The 21,254-nt window shown below is 43.3% G+C and overlaps 1 protein-coding gene across 33 annotated transcripts in view; it reads right to left on the reverse strand.

The window, feature by feature from the left end:
- Window positions 1-5,364: 5,364 nt before the first annotated feature.
- mef2aa (myocyte enhancer factor 2aa) overlaps window positions 5,365-21,254 on the reverse strand; it is a 153,681-nt gene continuing 137,791 nt past the window's right edge. For 21 of the 33 annotated variants that reach the window (XM_088920206.1, XM_088920198.1, XM_088920194.1 and 18 more), the window contains 5 exons: window positions 13,396-13,580; window positions 10,794-10,817; window positions 7,969-8,095; window positions 6,867-6,993; window positions 5,365-6,553 (listed from right to left, as the gene is read on the reverse strand). In XM_088920206.1, coding sequence (XP_088776332.1) covers window positions 6,241-6,553; window positions 6,867-6,993; window positions 7,969-8,095; window positions 10,794-10,817; window positions 13,396-13,580 — 776 coding nt within the window. In that variant the 3' untranslated portion in view covers window positions 5,365-6,240. The remainder of the gene's footprint in view (window positions 6,554-6,866; window positions 6,994-7,968; window positions 8,096-10,793; window positions 10,818-13,395; window positions 13,581-21,254) is intronic. The other 12 variants (XM_088920203.1, XM_088920210.1, XM_088920201.1 and 9 more) reach the window with 1 other exon arrangement.

A 21,254-nucleotide genomic window follows, 5' to 3' on the forward strand; every position in this document is an offset into this window, starting at 1 on the left:
TTGGCCCTTACCAATCATGGCCTCCTAATAATCCCCATCTATGAACTGGCTTCATCACTCTGCTCTCCTCCCCACTGAGAGCTGGTGTGTGGGGAGCGTTCTGGCGCACTATGGCTGCCGTCGCATCATCCAGGTGGGGCTGCACATTGGTGGTGGAGGGGATCCCCATTACCTGTAAAGCGCTTTGAGTGGAGTGTCCAGAAAAATGCTATATAAGTGTAAGCAATTATTATTATTAGTAGTAGTATTATTATTATTAAAATCGCAATAAAAAAGCCTTCAAAGTGAGGTGTTTTATGGAAAATAGTCATAGCTCCGTTCAGGGTAGGTAGTTTGTACGTCATACAAGGTCAGCTCACTGAGGCTGCTGTGAAACAAGGACAAATTATGGTGATTTCCTGGGGACAACAGTGCAGATGACTTTTTCACATACACCTATTTCCCAAAGGCTGGGCTAACCGGTGTGTCTGAATTGTGAAAAGTGCGCACTAAGGCTGGCAGCGCCTTGGCTGCAGTCCTGTTTTGTGCCCTGAGTTTCGAGTTGGTCTCCGGGCTGAGCAGATCCTCAGCAGGAAGAAGCTTCTCTCTGTTCGTGGGCGGATTATTTCCTCCAGCTCGCCCCCCCCAGGTAGCACCCACGAGCAGAGTACTTACCGTGTCATGTCATGTCATTTGCCAAACCGCTCTATACCACACGGTGTCGCGGGAAGCCGGAGCCTACCCGGCAAGCAACGAGCGCAAGGCAGGGTACACCCTGGACAGGACACCAGTCCATCGCAGTACTGAGTTTGTGTACGTTGGAAATAGTTTTCGTCACATTCAGCGGAAGACTATCTCGTTGTTTGCAGATTTGAAGAAAAAATATCCATCGAGGATGGTGAGGAGACGGCAAAGGAATTATTATCGTTTCCAATAATAACGGCTATTTCTGATAATTAGCAGTTCATCCTTGTTTACGTGTTTTTATTTACAGTACCTACAGATCATGGCCGTAACTATCAATAAGAAGCATTTGATTAAATTGTTAATGGCTAAAACAATGCAAAATATTATAATTACAGTATCACCAACCGATTTGGGAAAGTTGTCATATAGTATCTCTCCCACAGCACAAATACAGTAGGAGGTTTTTATATTGTAACGCAACGGGGGCTCAGGCGGGCGCCCTTGCCGCATCAGGTCGGCCCCACACCGTCCGGGGCTCGAACCCGGGACTTCTGCGTCTCTCTGCAGCGACCTAGCCCCGTGAGCTAAAGAGAGATCTCTTCGCAGCCCAGTAGCTGTAGTCCTGCTATCACAGGGAAGGGCGGTGACGTCACCTGCTCTGGTACGCCGGCTCTTACACAGTACCTGTCGGCCGTAAGCGTTACAATATTAAATGGAACGCGTTATAATTTTCCCCATATGGATTTATGGTGCTTTAGTCTTCGATTTACGAGTTTATTTTTTTATACGAGGGATTTTCAGCAACGCATTAAACTTGTGAATTTTAGGGATAGATGTACTCTGAACTCAGGTATGAAGATTCCAGAGCCATTTGGTTTTTCTCATTTTTAGTACCACGTTAATGCTGATACTCTTAGTAGCTATTTACTATTATTAATATTTCACTTGTTTTTTAACAAAAAAATATATATTTGGATTGCACCAATTTATGTAAACACGCTTCTTCTATTTACGTAGCTACAGTCTGATAGCTCAGACAAGAGCACTTGCCTAGCTCGCTGTAGGATGCCCTCTAGTGGATACAGTAAACACGTATATAGCAAGCAGTGAAGAAGTGCAGATTCACTGTAGCCTTTGGGATAAGGTTAAAAAATGTCCACCTACTCTGCTCATTCCCCAGTCAAGCGTGTAAATCTTAGGATCTTAATCTTATTTTGTATAACAGGTTTTTTTCACAAGTGACTGCTTACGTGTTATTCTGTTTGGATGTTCATATGTGTGTTGCATTTCAGGATATCAATATTATTGGTATATTTCACCATTGGCTTAATGACCAGTTTAATTCAAGTCAGGCCATGCTGCTAAACCCTGCGTGAACAGGCCTAGCAATCACTAGCAGATGTGTCAACGTGTTCACCTGACTTGCCCCCCCCCCATTTTACACTCAATGACGGAGCGAGCCCAAAGTACACAGTAAAAGCCAATATCTTTACTTTAGTGAATGCAGAATACAAATTTGTACAACAATCTCTAGCATAATATTTTAGTCATTCGATAAAAAGTTCACTAGAATATTTATTGTAATAATGAAGATAAAACAACACATTCAGGGAAATTAAAATGCAGATTAACTTAAAATTCTCTTTCTTGATTTTGAAACATTCTGTTTCATTCATGGCAACAAAGTCCAGCTTGTGCCGCCACACGGCTTGAGCCCTCAAACCGCAAACAGCTTTTTTTTCTGAGTGAACTAGTAACTACAAACAATTACCAAATACATAGTTCTGTTTTTTTTCTTTAAAAAAAGCCATAAAGCAAAGCAGTGTACTCTTGCACAGCAAAGTGAAGAAGGTTTTCTACAAAGATTCTCTAATATCCCTTTCTTTCACATTCGACATCTTTTATTTTTGTGCAAGTTGAATTTTCAGAAATAGCATACAGACCCAAGGAGCTTTTCATTATATAGTTGCTTTATATTTACTATTTATTTCTTGTGTGCACACAACAGAGTAATAACAACACAAGGAGAGTACGGAGGAGGGGGCTTGTGCAGACGGGTCTTCCTGTGTCTTAACCTCTTCTCCGATCCTGCTTTTCGATTGTAAATCTGGTCAGGTCTTTGTCAAAGCTGTGTCCAAAAATCAGCCTATCAGGTATTCGCCTTGTCTCGAAATGACAACTCTTTGGAACAAGGCTGTGCAATATGTGTACGCCTAGACAAAGAAAAATAAAAATAAAAAATCCCTGAATCCCAATTAAGAGCTACTCCAGTTTTGTTTCATTATTGCTGCAGTTTTTCAAAAAAATATGAGCGTGATTTTTTTCTGCATCTTTAACCTCACGGATCATTCTTGGATGATTTTTTTTCCTGAAGTTCTGTCATGAGCTTTCTAAAACGAAAAGTAAAGACTAAAACCCGAGCTGAGGTTTATCTTTGCTGGTGAATTCCAGGCTTGTAAAGATCCTGGCAACAGTCAGTTACAAGAAGAACGTGTATTCATGGATGAGTGCGTTTTTGAGCTGCCCTAATTAGAGAAGAAAATAAAAACAATATCAAGAGAGCAGTCGTTGAGTTAATGGCGGAGTGGCAGAGGTTAGTGTTTTTTTCTCTCTGGAGTCCGTTGGCTGTCAGGTGTCGTGTTTCAAGAATAAGATCTACAGCATCCAAGTTTCATGAAGAGGGGTAAGCACTTCGAGGGAAAGTTGTAACAGTCTTTAACACCAATTCTTCAAGAATTGAGTGAGCAATTGGATGTGGGCGTGTGCGTATAGGCATGAGTAATGGGTTAGTTACCTAGTCGTACTGTGAACGCTTTCCATGACACAATCACGGATCGGTGCTGGGGAATGGATGTTTTAAGTGCAAGGGGTAGAGACTGCATAGATCGTTACCAGCTGTCATCATCAGCTGCCGTGGCTTGGCTGACGTGTGTGGGGACGGTTTAGGGCATGCCTATGGTTCTCGATAAAGGCACACAAGGAAATAGACAGCAAATGCAAAGGGTGTACTCCTATAAACGATGTACAGCACACTCCAGGTACAGGTTCAGGCGCCATCTAGCGGTGATTTCGTTGTGTTTTGTTTTTCTGTTTTCTCCCTCGCCCCCTCATAAAGCTGCTGAATTTCCTGTCCCTTCGCCGCCTCAAAGGGAACAAACTGTGAGTATAAAGATGAATAAGAATTTTGAGGACGCCTAAAAAAACGGACCCCTGTCTCCTCTCCCTTAAAAACTTCGTTCAGGATGAAAAAGGAAAGAAATCTCAGAATCAGGATCTGAACCCAATGTAGGGGAATGTCGGTGTTAAATATTAAAAGATGACTCCTAGGTGATGAGGTTACAGCGGGTGGCTTAATGTGTTTGGTGGGTTCTTGGGATGAGGGAGAGGGGCTGACAAATGTTATTACCTCCATTAAAGTACAACAACAGCCCCCAGATAACGCTCATTAATGAAAGTATAACATGCTTTAAACCCTGTATCTGCTATAGAGGTCATGCATACTGAGTGACATAAAAACACAACAAATGCTATTAGTTCTATTACTTTAATTTTGAGTTTTTAATGCCTCTCAGTGTATTTAACATTTTACCTCCAGCCTAGGCATTGATATAAATTTTAATCTGCACATGGGTAACACAAGGAGGTGTGAAATAACTGTGAGTGACTGTGGGGTGGGAGGGGTAATCGGGTCACGTGACATTTCTTCAGTTTGCCTTTGGATTGAAATGAAGGTGGCGGTTTCAGATCCTTTGCTGAGGATGGAGGCCTCATCTCTGTGTCCTGTGTTTCAGTCCCCAGGCGTGAGACAGGTTCGGGCAGTGAGTTCAGCAGCTTTAGACCTGTCCCTCAAAGAAGGGAAGTAAGAAGGAGTTCCACAGTTAAACACCGTGCCCAGCTTTTCTTGCGCTTTGCATTTCTTCTTTACAAAAAGATACAGTGAAGCTTCACCATTACAGCACTGTCATTACAAATTTTAAAGGACAAGCATTCACCACCACTAAAGGGATAACAACCCAGACACTACCCTCTGAAAAAACTCCGGTTATTAACGATAATAATTCAAATTCGAAGAAAGTACAGCATATTTAACAAAATAGTAAATATTAACCAGTGAATACTCTACTTAATAAGGACTTCGCCTCATAAACCTGGCGGTAATCCACAAAAATATAGTTTTTTTCTTAAATCTGGTGAAGGTACAATACATACGTACTTACACCAAAGGTGATATATATTAAAGTTGCTATATACACAAACAACAAAAAGAAAAAAGTTTGGCTCAAATTTCAATTTACAAACAGAACAGCGAGTGTTCATGGCTTTAGTTACGGTTTCAAGGTCTTGCTTGTAATGTCATTTTATTGTTTGTTTTTTTTAATAAAACAATTAAAATAAACTAAAAGTTCCAAATGAAAAGGATAAAACCCATACCTACAAAATAAAGGCATCAACATACAGCTTTGGCTTATATAAATAATTAATTGCTGAAACTGTGTGTGAACTTTTTTCTTATTTTTGTGTATATTCTTAAGTTGGGTATGAGGTCTTGGGTATTGAATCAAAAATACACCTGATTTGTAAGTCAGTCTTTAGGTATAATTTCAAGATATAAGCATAGGACGACGTCTCCACCCATATGTCCAATTTTAAATTAATATATTATTTCCTTTAATGCTTAACTTCGCTAAACTAATATGTCGCTGAATTCATGCTGATTCCGTAAGAGATTTCCTCTGGTTTATTTTCTCTTCCTCCAGAAATCGTGGCACGGCCCATCGCATCGCCCACTTCGGGTACAACGTTTTCTTGTTTTGGAACATGCAAATACACGAGCGCCCCCCACTGGCCCGCCGAGGGAGCCGCCACCCACACGAGAGCATCCTGCTTCAGAAGCGGGCCGCCGTGGCTTCCAGGAGGCAGCCGATGTCCTTCTCCGCTCCGTGCGCTATTGCTCAGTCCTCTTTCGTCTCTAAGATCTGCGACAAGATCTCTGGTTTTCGTCTTTACTCGGTTAAAAAAGAAAAACTGACCAGGAGGACGTCTTCCTCCCCGAAACTGTCCCAGGAGGGCCGGCACCCGGCTGCTCGGTGTGCCTTCCTTGTCGGGCAGCACGAGGGAGCAGCCTGGGCACGAGGGCGACCCTGCACTTCCTTCGACTGCTTGTGTCTTGCAGACAGAACCAAAAGTCTAACAAAAGATTACAAGAAAGAGCCAGACTGGAGCAGAGACTACAAAAATCTGGGACACGCTGCTTTCATACATGGGACTCCTGCGAATGTACAAGAACATTTTGTACCAAGTACCTGATAAGTCTTTGTCTTTAGAACTCAGTCCTGAGTCCTTATTTATTCTTGCCTTGTTGTATGTGTGAGAGTTAATTTAGATATGTCAGGACACCTTTTTTTTTTCTCTTTCTCTTTCCTAGTTAAAAAAGTAAATAAACTTAAATAAGAACAATAATAATAATAATAAAAAGGAGACCTGCACTACCCCTCCCCTCCCCTCCCCTCCCCGCCTCTCCCCCGCTCTACAATGGCTAGTCTAGCACCTGCCCAGAGGGGGCGCCGGGCGGCTCTATGTCACCCAGGTGTCCATGCGCATGCGCTTGACCGAGGGGCTCTCCCGCTCCTCGCCGCCGCCCGCAGGGCCCCCCAGCCCCAGCGGGGAGTGGAAGTCGGCGCGGGGGTCCTCGCGGTCGCTGCCGTCGTACGAGCTGCTGGAGGAGCTGAGGCTGTCGACGGGCGAGCGGCCCATGTCGGGCCGGGCCGGGGGCGGCGGCTGCGCGGGGAAGCGGTCACGCGGGGGCGAGATCGGCTCCGACTTGATGTGGACGTTCTGGCTGGTGTTGATGGACAGGTTGGGGCCCTGAGGCATGTGGCTGCCGGACCTGCAGCAACGACAAGAGCGCTGTCAGCGTGTGCGCTTGAAAAAGACAGGGGGCCAAGGAGGGAGGCTGGTCTCGCCCGTGAAAACGTCACAGCCAGTCAGTCTCTTCCAGAGCTGGGGGCTGTGGGAAGGAATCATTCTGCTAATTACTACAAACTGGCCTCCATGACTAAGTTGTATTGCTGTTGAAAACGGGAAATAGTGGACAAGTATCGAGAATTCATCCCTGGTTGCTACGGTGTTTAATTAGGTTTGGACTCTGAACACACAGTGTTGGGGTGTCGCTCGGAGCAGGGCAGCGCAGAGGTACTCACACCAGCGAGCTGAGGGCGGCCTGGCCCAGCTGGTGCTGTTGCCAGGCCGACATGGAGCCCAGAGCCAGGCCTCCCGGGGAGCTGAAGCCTTGCAGGGCGGACAGCTCCGCGCTGCTCAGGGAGTAATCTGCCAAACAACACATGTTTCCAAGAGAGAGAGAAGTCACTTCCTTTTCACCAGACTGGGCAATAAATGAAAACAAAAACTTGCTTTTATTTATATATATAATTAATAATTTCTGCTTCGATAGAAACTGCTTTTCTATACAAGGTGCAAAACAAGTTTCTGAACTGTCAGGAAATTGCTAACAATACAACAAGCTGGGCAAAGGAATGCCACTGTGAAACCTACTGGCCGTTGAATGCTAGCTTTTCTTGAAGGCTGTGTTTTCTGTAGAAAACTACAATGGAACAGGCCCTGAACATTAATCAGGGCTAAAGTGATGCTGTGGCCCTTAGAAAGTACAGTTTGGTAGTATGATATAACTTATAAATTAAACATTTTTTGTATACAGAGAGGTGCTTAATTTTTTAAAATTCAAACCAAACTGTGAGCTCACAAGTTTAATCCATCATTTCAAAATAGACTGCTCATGCAATCTGACAGCAGGGCTGGCCGTCTGCCCACTCTGCGCCAGCAGCCCCACTGCACAGCAGATCAGCTGGAGACAGGAGAAACTGCTTCAGCCATCGCATTCAGCTGCTAGATGGGGATCTTTGAAGTGAGTTTGCCTATTCTAACAGCTGCACCATGAAAGCTGTGCACCACAGAGTAATTAACTGTGGTACAATTACGAGCAGGACCATGGGGACCATGTTTCTATGGACAACAGTGGCACAAGCTACAGTAAGCGGGATCGTGTCAGTTCAACACAACCGTGGTTTGTGTCTATGAAGGCATGCGCGTATCGTCTGCTGGACACCGCTGATTTTACTGGCTCTGTGTTCACTGTCATTGTCCACAGGAGTGGCTGCCCACTATCCCTTTTGTCTGTGTACCAAACTCCATTGCTCCAGTGTTCGAATTGTTCCTCTAACTGTAGTGGAGTGAGCCGAGTGAAACCACACTTCGATTTCCCCTGCAGGAGGCCGGTGCCATTACCTGTGTTGTAGGCCGTGGGCATGGCTGAGTACACCAGGCCCTGAGGTGGCAGGCTGGGCGTAGTGACGGACACCACGGGGGTGGCCAGCGGCTGGGCAGCCTGGGAGCTGCTGATCCTCTGGGTGTTCTGAAGAGAAGACAGCGACACGCAGGTCAGTGCGCGGCCAGGAAAGCCCGAGAAAATGACACGTATGTAACACCACACCTTCCACCAGCACTGGCTCTCGACCGGGAAGACAGCCAACCGATACCTCCCTGCGAACTTCTCCGGGATTGTTTTTGTCATTAACAAACCATGCCCTTGCATGAGTCACTTTACTTCACATCACAGACTGAGACTAAGATACTGTGTGGGAAATGAAATCACAATTTTAATACTATCAAATAAATTTATAGTACTAGCTTCCTTTATAAAGTCTAAATGAGAACTCCAGATGCAAGGGGCTGACAAGGCCGTGCAATATTTTTAATGTAATTCTATGTTGTTCCACTAGCTGTCGCTGTAACTCCACAAGAGAGCATTTTATTTCCACTGAACTGAAGAACATACTTCATAATATGTAAACAGAAGACCACTGGTTTTCATACACCGTCAAGATAGCCTGTTTTTTCCCGTTTCACATTTAAATTAGATTTCAATTGGTTTTTATGTCAAGAGGACTGAAAACAAAAGGATTTCAAGAAAGACTAAGGAATCCCAATTGAATGACTGAAGCTTGGTAATACGGTATATTCGATGAATTACCAGGACTATACCATGGACTCCAGATTATAACTGGTAATAAACTGTTTAACAGGGATTGTTAACACACTCAGATAGGATGAAAACTATATTTTTATTTAGTACTGCTGTAGTAAGAGGACTTGCACTTGAGATATCAAATTGCAAATCAGTGTCTTTCTTTCAGCTTTAATTACTGTTCAGCACATCGACTTCAGTGCATTCAATGCAGTCAATGCATTCACACATTTTGAAGAGAAAGAAATATTCACAGTCTTGGACTCCTTTTTGGGGGATCATTTTCCATGCTTTGAAAACTCTTTAAGATGCTAGTAATGATTTGGAGCCATGCAAAGCTATTGCAGCCATGATGTTTTGAAAACTTCAATGCAGAGACAGTCAGGGAACATTTCATAGCTGCAGATGCACAGCTTTATGTACCCAAGGTGCATAAAGCCTCTGAGTATTTTTTATCATCCTTTTGATGTCACTCTGCTGCTAAAACACCAAAAATCACAGATAAAACACAGCGCAGCATGCAAACACAAATTCACAGCTAGTTACAGCCACAGCACTGAGACACCATTAACTTACATCCATGCAGCTCAGCAAAGCTTTGAACCAGCTACACCCAAGATGAAGCAATAGAACATTTTTGTGGTAACAAAAAAACTGGGGCTGAATTAGGGTGAAAGGGGCAAGAAAGATGATCTGATTTTGACATGGAGGAGCCGCATGAAAGGCGACTTCTGTTCTGTACCAGTAATTTAAAATAACTTAAAATCTTGCAGATTGCCAATGATTTTGTGATCTTTATTTAATTGTGGTTGAATTGGGCTTAAGTACTTTTTAAAAAATAATCTGGCTTGGATCAAATAACCTAGTTAGGAAAGCTTGGTGTGCTGAATAATTATTCAGTGTCTTTCTGCTTGTTTATCATGCTATCAATATAATGCATCTACTGGAGACGATAATCTTATCCCAATTCAAATGCGTGAAGGAATTCAAACACCTGATGCTGAAGGTAATGCAAATTTAAGAGATCGTTAAGCATTTTTGGATATCTAGGATGCTGTAAAACTTGCAGAATTGGACTGGAAGACTCTCGTACTTGAGACACACACACATTGCACTCTCACACACTTCTTCTACAAGGCTGCACAAACACACAAACGCCCCCTCGTGGTTTTTCTTATTCTCAAGCGAGATTATATCATTCAGTCCAGAGCCTCTTGATGGATGACATCATCCTGAATGAAGTCATCTCCCTCAATTAGAAAAAAAACAATGAAAGAAAAAAAAAAGAAGAAATAAAACTTTTGCGGTATTTTTTAAGGAACTTTGTAAATGATATCATCTGAGGGGTTAAAATGAAAGAAAATGTTATTTATATACTGTAGCAGCATATATTTCTCTACCAGTATATTTATATCGGCTTGAACAGTGTGGTGGTTTGCATGCAGCCCTGTGAGGGAAGAAGGCTGTGGCTTTCTAGCCCCGAGCTAGAATTGATTTTAGGCTGAACCGTAAGCTATGCAAAAAAAAACCCCGCCTTTCGACACTGGCACAGTTTGTAGCTGTGGGGCAAGGCAGTGAAAATGCCAAATCAAACACTTTGTGACCCCTGCCACCCTCCTGTATTCAGACCATGAGTCTGCTTGAGCCCATTTGGGTAATGAATCACTGTCATGATTCAGCCTTTTTACAGGTTCTGGTTGAAGGAAATAACGCCAAGCCTGATCTCTGTTCCACTCGGCACACACATACTGCACAGCAGCACAGCATCAGGTGATCTGCAGGGTCCAGTCGTGGTGCCCTGAGGGGGCTGAGGCAGCTGTAGGCCCCATTCTTGCTCTGTGATCTCCTGCCCCAGGTACACAGCATGCACCCGTGTAAATCCCACCCTCCAACCAGCGCTGGAGCTGGAGCTCAGCTCGTGTGCTCAAATTCAGCTTTGAAGGCCAGACCAAAAGGGTGTTAAAAGCCACATGTTTCTGCTTTAATTCTGGTCTGTGCCCCCTTGTTTAATGATTTCACTTGCTTCCTTTTTTCTTAAAGTCACGCATTTCTCACTTTTGCTCTCCAAGCACTTTTCCAAACTCACCAAATCCATTTCATCCTCCTCCGACTGCTCTCAGCGGAAAAGAAGAAGAGAAGATGGCACTGTTACACAGGCAAGGAACCACCCTGATCCCACCTCTCCCCACAGCTCCAACCTTTGACCCACAGACCCAGCGCTGCAGAGGCTTTCTCGATCGGGCTCTGCTGTGAGAGATGGGGGGCTGATTTCCCACTGATACGAGCCCCTGTGAAGCTTTACGATGAATCGGCTCTAAAGTAACAACCAGTCCAAGTCCAACACAGCTTCCTAATTCCTGCTCAAGAACAGGCATGCACAGCTGTCTATTTGTAGGTGAGATACTGGATGCATTGCTTCAATGTTGTTTAATAAAACGAGGGTTTTAAAATGTTGCTTTTCTACAACCCAGCAATTGCCATCTCTTAGAAAGGTGATCTTGCTCCAGAGTTTTAATTTGACCCCTACCCAGAGACAGCTGATGAGTGACTGAAGGGGAGAAGCCTCAATGAGCACAGGAAGGGTGCAGGATACCGGACCCAAACCCAGCAGAACATAGGTCCTGACACAGAGAGAGAAATGGAGGAGGCTGTTCGGAGTAACCGTTTAACCTTTCACAGAAGATACTTAACCTCTCGTGTCAGAGCTTTGGCAGCATTCTCACGAGTCATGCCAATAACATGATTAATCTGGTACCTTACCACCCAGACCACCACTTAGTTTAATTAAATATTTGAGAATGGGACTGACAGTTTTTTTTGCCGGTCTTTTAATGACTCACAAAAGGACAGGTACTACCACCAAGACTGGAGTGCTTCCACTGCAGAACTGCCGGTCTCTTATTAACGCCACAGTGGAAGGTAGCCTGAGCACCTAAGGCTGGAGGTATTAACGCCACAGTGCTCGTCTGAGAGGGGGGTTAAGAGATTTGCCTGCAGTAGCACTGGAATGAGCCTTCTCTGCTGCGTAGACAAAATCTGAGCAGACACCCGTCTGTCACTGTCCTTTGGGATGGTCTGAGACCAGGCTGGCTGTCTTAATACCCACATTGAGGGAATAATGTGAGGCAGACATGACAAGGGTGACAAGATATTATCTACTAACGTTTTAGGCTCCTAAAAAGCGTTCATCCGACTCTGCCAGAGTTAGACATGATTAATTTAATACCATCATGACCTAATGAAAGGTTGTCAACAGACTCTCGCTCTGTTGCCACAGGGTTATGATTTTCTTCCCCTTTCTTGGATTTGAAGGAGCTGTATTTTCAAAGAAAACTGAAAAGGGACAAGTAGGCCATTTCTCTTTTTGGATTAGAGGAACTTTTCTAAACTAAAGAATACATGCTGGCAATCTTTTTTCTTGTTTCTTATTCCATTACTAGCCTGTTTTTTATGAATGCACTGTCAGAATAGCAGGCAGCACATGGGTGCTGCGTTGTAGGATTTTAATTGCTTTTATTTGCTCTTCTTACATTTATAATCCTAATTTAATCATGAATCTACACATCTTCCAAATGCTGACCTTGTTACATGTGCTTCACCTCATATATGACATGCCTTTGGGATACGAGACGACAAATCCCTCGGTTAGCCCAGCAATATTTACACAGCCACTCCCTGGTCTTCCCGAAGGGCTGATTCTGGCGAAGGAACTACTAAATCTCCCAAGTTTGAAGAAGGACATGTGTGCCAATTTTTGTGCATTTTGATTAATGGACAAGACTGCCTAAAGTAGCCTAGGGTGTTGACTGTGGTTTGGGTTTCTTTCCACTTTAATTACAATAATTAGAGAAACCCTGTAATTTCTGTGTGAATAATTGACTGATAAAGCACCTGGGCCTTTGAAATATTTCTATTCATGATGTTTGTGCTCCTGGCACAATCTGAAGTTCTTTCTATGACAAATCGCTTGGGTGCTGCACTCAAACAAGAAAATCGTAAATACTAAGCAGCACACTTCACTAGTTATTCAGCCAACTGGGGCACACCCCCAACCTCCAACCACTGAGTCTCATGCCTTCATATCAGATTTCAAGCTAGGAGTTTGTATCTATTAAATATTATTGTAGAGAGGGGTTTGATGTGACATAGCCGTAAACTGCAGGAAATGGCTTCCATTGGAGTTGGGGGACAAACCAGAATGCAGAATCGCAGCCCCGTGGATGTGTGGAGGACAGACCGACTTCTGCCACTCGCCTTGCTCTGGCTGCTGAGTACTCATGGAGCTTTTTCAATGGCTGCGCCCTTCCAGACACTGGCACAGCTCTCGGCACTCTTTTTGCTAGTCACTCCTTCATTTCTTTTCTCAAGCTACTGTAGTGTCCCAGAGGAGGTGTTCCCAACCCTGGAGTCTCCTGGCTTCCCTTCCTGCTCAGCTCTTTAAGATTTCTGCTAATCTATCTCTTTTTCCCTATCCCTTTTCCACGCAGCTGTTTCAAGCTCTAAAGAGGTGGATGGGGTTAGAGACAGTATCACACCTACCCCAGTTCAGCTGTTTAGAATGCAAGCAACTGGGCCTCTGCTAAACAAAGAACAACGATTCTACCGCAATGACGACCTCAACTGGGATGGAAACAAGAAGAGAGGTGGGAGACGACTCCCCTAACACACCGGGGTGTCCCCAGACTCACCAGTGGGGGCATCATTCCCTTGCTGGACGGGGGGATGACCACCCTCAGGTCCGGCTTGCGGTTCCCAATCCCCAGGTTGCCCCCGGGGGGAGGTGGTGACTTTGTGGGCATGACCTTCCCAAGGCCGTTTCCACTCGGGGTGCCCAGGAGGCCCGGGGAGCCCCGTGGATTCACAAAACCATTCCCTGCGGACACGAAAACAAGAGACAGAAGCTGCCGTTAGTGCAGAGCAGAAGAAGGCTGAAGCCTGGAACCTGGGTGACCAGAGCTTGTTTCTGCAGGCCAATAAACACAGAGTAGCCTGGAGCCAAGTCTTAAAAGAGTCCATTTCACAGCTGCACTGCATTCCAGAGGATGCAACGCTAAGTGTTCTCTGCCCTCCGGGACATTTAATAGACTCTGGTAAGTATGCTGTGCATATCTGAAAATAAAACAGTCGTTTTAAAATTGACGAGCCTTTCTTTCTCTTGGTGAAAGGCTTCATTAAAACACTTGGTTTTGTATTCTGGGAGGAGAATGGACAGTATATGTTAACCAGTTCCTTTCTGTTCTCTTCAGTGGCTCTGTTCAATCCCTGCACAAGGGGGACGCAGGCAGCTCTGCTCCTACAGCTGTCAAGAAAAGCTATATGGCTGTATGGCTCTCTGGGTCTCCCGGAGCAAAATACCAAAGAAGAATTTACTCTGAAATTTTGCCGTAAGATTTCAGCAGCCGAAACTAATTTAATTCTTATCAATCAAACCCAAGAGACATCTAACCCTTAACTAAGAGGTAAGGTCAAACGTGCTGCCTAAATGCAGATCCATTTATATGTTGGCAGCCAGTCTTCAATTTAGCTTTTTCATTATAAGACTTATGAACTGCCACTTTCCTGAAGTTACGCAGTAGCATCACTGTAAGCACACAGGCAAGTCACAGAAACCCCTCTGTCAGGGCTGTGCCCCCAGCTGGTGGGTGAGTCAACCCCAGGCGTGTTCAGTCATGCGCCACTGCTTGGGGAATCCCAGCAGGCTAAGGACACACCCCAGACTTGAACTGCCTGTCTGGACTTCTCTCTGAACATACACTTTTCAGCCTCTTGGTGATAAATACTACTGGAGCAAAGGCAAGGAGTGCGGGCTGGATAAGTCTGGTGGCTCGAACATTAAAATAACTGCAAATCCCTTTCACTGAGAGAGGCCGGCAAGCTTGGATCCCCCTACAGGGAAAATCCATCTCATTCAACCCTGAACAATGTCATATTCAAATTAAAGTTGAATGCAGAATTGTTCAGGAGAAAAAAACTACAACTGCTAAAGGAAAAATAGGTCACGTCTTTAGAATCACGTTCACTTTAAGCGCAAGGTTCATTGTCGACCCACAGCTGCCAACCATCTCCTCAGATGAGGACGTACCTTGTCATTACCTCCTGATGCCATATCCTTTGTGATCACTACAGCCTCCTTTCCCCCAAGTGTTAACGGCACTGTTTGAATGCCTGGTGTAGTGCCAGGCAACACTACCATTTTCTCTGCTACTTAGAATGAAAAAAAGGTGCTTGTGCCACCATCTGTTTGTTCATATTGTTTGAACTTCCTTCAGGCTCAGTTGCTCCCATAATGCATTTACAACAAACCCACTATTTCTGCTCTGAACCGGTTACCCAGGCAAACTGGGATACTAACGTTCATAAAGAGACACCAGACGGACCATTCATAACATTTTCCCTCTGACTGTTGATAACACAGTCTTCTAAACTAGGACAAATAATTGTGTCTTTCGTGAATTTTGTGTGAAGGTCACTGGCTGTTGCTCTCTTTAGAATTAATAGCAACTTGTGCGCTCCCAGATGAGAAAAATTGTTTTTGATGTTCCTTTTTTCACAGGTTTCCACTTTCTCCTTCACTTTTTCCGAGAAGGGAGGCATCCAAAAAATAAGTAGCACGTGTATAAGTTAAAAATCTATTGTTTCTTGCGGTTATTCTTGGGAGACGCAGCACTAAATTTGTGCGGTTCTTTCTCTCCCACCCTGCCAAGTATTTCCTGCAGCAGCCCTTGAACGGAGAAGGAATACTGTTTCAGCTGCCAAAGGCACAGTGAAAATATTCCCGTCTCCTGAAGGACCTGTCACAAGTCGGCTGGGCTTCAAAACCTCTTTCCCTTCCTCCTCCTCGGTAAACCCCACACACTACGGCACAGCCACTCAGGGGTCTGTGCTCCGTGACATTCCTCCGAGCCAGCCAGACAGCGCTCTTCTCTGTACACGAAACAGGGACAAAAGCAAATACAGAATGGCTGCACGGACTACATCCAATTTTCAAATCAGTCACACGCTGCGAGACGCAGAAGCAGTAATAAAAAAAATCATTGCCTGACTGCCAAACGCAAAATCTATATATGTTAACGCACAAAGCTTTTTATTCCACCTTGCAGACAGCTCCTGTGAAACCCTCTTAATGGCTGTGGAGACCAGTGATCCTTTATAGCAAAAAAAAGCACAGTATAGATTTACTCTCCATGGGTTTAGGAATATGGGGATTGGTTTTAAAAAACGTAATTATCACCCTTTGAGTTTTAACACATCGGGATAAAGCACCCCCTAATCTTTCCTCCCTGCATGTTTCATAGGTTTTCATAGCCCATTCAAATGTATTGTTTCTGCCTACCTGGACACAATGCCCTTGTTAGTCTTACACAGAAAGGAGAACTGGCACAGCAAGCATTTTTTTGAGTCACAATGGGAAGGGAAGACTTATTAGCTTGATGGGAGGAAATAACGACTAAAGGATCAATAGAATCTGGGATTAAATCTGTGCTCAGTCTTTAGCAAAATGTCCTTCATATTTTTTACCATTATAGTTCAGTCCAGTTACAAAAAATAACTCACACAGTTGAAGATTCTGGGAGTGAACAGGACAATTTTGCTTCAACTTTAATTGACAGCAGGTAGAGCTACATTGTACTGTCACTAATGAGGATATTGATGTTCCATGATTTATGATTGTAATGACTGTAATGTATTGCACGTCATTTCTGTGATAGTGTGCATTAAGATGTTTTTTCTACAGTCAGCGATTGACATCAGCCCATGATTTGGTGTGTCACAGTTTGTGAATCAGCTCAGTACTCATTCGGAGAAACCAGACCACAGACTACTCTAATGCAGGTGCGTTGTAAAACACACTGCTGTTCTAACGCTTGCTTTCGCTTTCCTATGTTGTTCACATGGATCACGAAATGAAAAATGGCTTCAACTCTGTCGAAAAAGTCTAACTTTTTCTTTTACTTTTTTAGCTGTTATCGTAATGTCTCTTTCTCATGGCCCTCAGTGCAACTGCATTATTTCTAATTTCACGCTTACAGTCATAGTGCATAGTGGCAATAGCTGGTTATTATGAAGGATCAGTTACAAAAAGTTTCCATGCAACTTACTCAGCAAATTTGGGTATCTGAAGGAACACTTTAACATTAGGTAGTACTGTCCCTGCAACTCACACACAGACACCCACAAGATTCCTTTACGGTTCACCTTTGATAAGAGTCTATTCATAACGATATTTAGTGGAGTTCCTTTTGAGAAACATGGAAAATGTTAGCTCAGTGGAATGACCCAGAAAGATCGTATCATAACCAATCTTTTCTTTTTAACCCTGTAACTTGACAAGTCAAACAGGAGAAGCAACAAAAAAGGGAGAAGGCCTTTCTCCACTTTTTAAATGATGCTTTCATCTCGCTAAATCTACTGTAGCTGTTCAGACAGATGCAGTTTGATGCCCCAAAAACTTGCTGTTATGTCCTGGGTTCAGACATAACAAGTAAAAGATCTCTAGAGCTGAACTTGTACTAGGGTGTGCTGTTAACCGTGCTACGAGACGAGTCAAGGAGATGAGGAGGTGTGTGTGTAGGGGTGGGTGCTAAAAGCCTGACATTACTGTAAGAGGCTCACCGACAGGGCTCTGATAATGATCGGGGAGCATGATGTCATTGTGTGGCAGCCCTCTAGAATTAAACCAGGCAATCAGTCACTGCAGCTGAACAATACCCAGGCGTTCAGTCCAGCCAGCGCACCTCAACTCTTTAACCCTTTCACTACCCAGAGCCTCCTTCCAGCTCTGTCAGGTACAGAGAATTGCACACAAGGCTCCATTATGAACACCGCCTCCAGACATCAAGAGAGCCACTGGCCTTGCTGTCACTGGTCAAACAACACAACTTTTCTCATAAAAAACAAAATCACACAGTCCTCAGCTGTGCGAAAGGACACACGGGGCCTGATTCAGTGTATCATTCAGAGTGAATGGTGTAGTAAGCCCTGATTTCACTGCATTATCAACCAGGAGTAATTAGTGCCAAAGGGATTTTTATTTCTCTTAGACTTCAACAATTATCTCTTGCTTGGTGATTATTTCCTTTCGGTTGATTTTCAAAGCAAGATATTGCCACACAATTGTCAGTTCATGAACAATTCAAATTCTGGGGAAAATCCTTGACAAAACTATAAGAGTTAAACATTTTCTTATGGAATGGTTTATTGTTCATCCCTTTTTGAACAAATTACTGTTATTGACACTGTCGTGTTAGTCCTGATTCTGAAACAGGCATTAAGGTGAACAAAGGACATTTAAAATGATGGATTTTTATAAAGAAATCGTGCTTAATAATTGCAGACCCATTTTAAACCATGTTGCATACTCAGGTGTGGTTTTAAAACACAAGAGCTAGTTTCTATTTTGAAACAGTATAAATATGACATATCACCTGAATATGTCATTTTATCATTGAGATTCCGCTGTTAATTGCCAAGTCCTTTTAATTTATCACTCCCCGCTGTGAATTAGAAAACTAATTTAATGACATTACAAAATGAAAACACCAATTTCCTGTTTATTGTTATGCATATATATATCAGACACTAGAAGAGACTGATATTAGCATATTATATAGATTTGTATTTGATATGACAAAAATCCTGGGACCATAGTTCCTCAATACCTCAATACTGATTTATAAATGCAATGTGTTCTCCTAAACAGGCTCTTTTATTTAATTCTACAAATTCTTACTGATCTCAGTGGCAATTTTTAAAAATCATCTTCAAATAAAACAATTTTGCATATTTTTGCCCCTTGGACAGTATTTCTTGTTCAGACCTAACTTCATAAGGCCAAGAAGAAAGGTTTGAGTTTGCCATTAACAAAATTTTGAGAAAACCCTAAAAGTACTTCACCTCACAGGAAGCAAGTCTCATTTATGTACAGTATATGAATTAAGAGAGGCTGAGAAATATTTTCTGCATGAACTACAACACCATCTATGGTTTTCAGAAACAAAACCCATTACTTTAGATTTAAAAGAAAGATTTCCTTGTAGCAGTAATGATAATTAAAGGAACTGGCAGCATCTATTTAGATAGGTAATATTTCTGTATCCTATACGTAGCTTCACCAAGGCTGTGACGTTTTGTTTTACTTTATGAGCAGCTTATAAAAATAAAACTAATATGCCAGTGACAGCTTTAAAGTGCAACTTTCAAATTAAGTCAAATCTCATCTGCGATTTTGTAGACCTTTCTAGACTTTTAGTGTGAGGTGATAACATGAAATGGTCTGTTTTTATCATTGAAGCAGCACTTGTAATTGTTGTTCAAATAAGATCGTGACTATGAAAGATTAATGAGGGAATCTGCACAGGATGCTGGCCTATTACATAACTGGAATGACACCAATATTCTTTTTGAGGCACACATTCTTTCATTCATATTCCTGCGCTAAATGCTTTTTTAATGAATCTGAATCAGAAGGAGAAAGAGATCTTCTTGGCCGATGTAACTTGCCATTGGACTGTGTAAAACCATATTCTCTTGTCTCCACTATCACAAGCTCACAGACCTCATTTAGGATCTACCACAACATGATTTAAGTTTTCGACCACAGATCAAGCCCCCAGAGATACAAAAATAAGAAAATCACGCTCATAAAATTTAAAAATAAAATTTAAATAAATAAATCCTGGCTTTACCAGTGTTTTTTTCAAAACAGGAGACTGGATACTTAAAAATTCTTCTAATTCTTTGAAATCCTATAGCACCTGGGAAAACGTCAAGCCTTTTAAACCTCAGCTTAATGTCTTGGGTAGTGACCAGCACTTGAATTTGGCATGCTTTTGCTCTCTTTCATAGCAGCTGCATGTTTGTAACTGCAGAAAGGCCAAATCTTAGGCATAGTCTTGTGCCACAGCTATGTACAATATGAAAAAACAAAACGTAAATTATAGCCCTTCCAGCTCTAGAAGACTAAAACCGTCCAGTGCCTGAACTCTTGAGCTCTTTGAGCCTCCTGTGTACTGTAATCATTTCAATTTCTTCAACTAGACAGAGTCTGGGACGTCTCAGCTATGATTCTGCCTTCTGTGATTCAGCTGCAGGAATGAAGACAGACAGTGCCAAGTCAGCTAGGCAAATATGCAAATTGTGCTTTCAGTCCTAAATCAGCACCCAGGGAGAAACGATCCCTCTGAAGCGAGCTGCAGATACCTTGGCAGCATCTTGCGGCCAAGCAGGCCTGTGTTAATCCATTCCCTCCCAGCGCTTGCCCAAGTTCAGTCCACACCTGTCCTCCACCGAAGGATGTCGGTGCTCAGGTCCAAAGGCTTACCTTTGTCAGGTATTATTAACTGAGCGAAAAAAGAAACTCAGGGTAACACTACAGTGTCTAAGTCACATAGAGTGCACTAAGCAAGAGAGAGCAAGACAGATTTCACTGAAGGCTTAACAAACAATACTAAAAGCTAAATTGTGGGACCATGCTCAGTGTTCTTTTGATAAAAAATGAAAAAACATGGTCTCTGTCTAAAATTCAAATCAGCAGCAAGGTATTAGCAATATTTAAGAGGTTTCTGATGTCCCAATGTCAGAAATAATCAAAACACAAGGAGTACTCTTTTGTTTCTTTTTGAAATATGAGTCATTCTCTCTCTATAATTTAAGTTATTAGGTTAAGACTAAAATGTAAACTAAATTGGCAAAAAAAAGAAAAAGAGAAAAGAAAAAATAGGAGGAATTTCTGATATCTTAATCCCCAGTTGTTATTCAGGAGATAGGGTAGGATTACGACAGCAGGCCAGACTGCCATTCCTCAGGTTTGATCACAGGGTGATCAAACATCTACTGTATATGTTTACGCCTCTGAGGTCTGGGAAGCCCTCCGAAAAAAAACAGTGCCAAGATCAAGACATGGCATTAAAAATAAGGCACAAGGAACATTCATGACGGCCTGTTCCACAGGCCTCTCATTTCCCGATGGTTACGTGTAAAAACTCGAAACCATGTGAGGAATGGCCAACTGACATGAGCACTGACATGGAAGAGGTTCCTTTCCAGAAAGACTCTGCTGCCACGCTGGAACCTGGAACAAACAACAGCTGCAGACCCCTCGCAGTGTGCCAGGGGCTTGAGCCCACCAACATTCCTCCTACCCACCACGGCACCGAGGGGAGAGGCTCCGCGCTGAAAACAAGCCTGTGCACTGACAGGGCCTGTGGGAAGCACACTGCACTCTATACCCCACAGGCTGCTGCTGCTACAGCTCAGAGATCAGCGCGCTCACTCAGCAGCACAACGTGGCGTGTAATGTGTGCCCCACCTCTGTCTCCTTCATCAGTCAACAGCAGACACATAAGAACGGACGGGTAGTTACTCCTGTAAAAAACAGGCTGCACGAGGATACGTTACTAGATGTGATTTTCTGATCTTACAAATATCCTGTGAACTCCAGATCTGCAAAAGATGAAAGTCTACAGAGCTGACTGTGCCTCAAAGGGCCTAGTTTTGATAGAGGAGGGCAAACACAAATATAACTAAGATACTTTGGCAGCTCAAAGCA

Source organism: Atractosteus spatula, chromosome 7 (assembly GCF_055471065.1).
Source record: "Atractosteus spatula isolate fAtrSpa1 chromosome 7, fAtrSpa1.hap1, whole genome shotgun sequence".
Lineage (NCBI taxonomy): Eukaryota > Metazoa > Chordata > Actinopteri > Semionotiformes > Lepisosteidae > Atractosteus > Atractosteus spatula.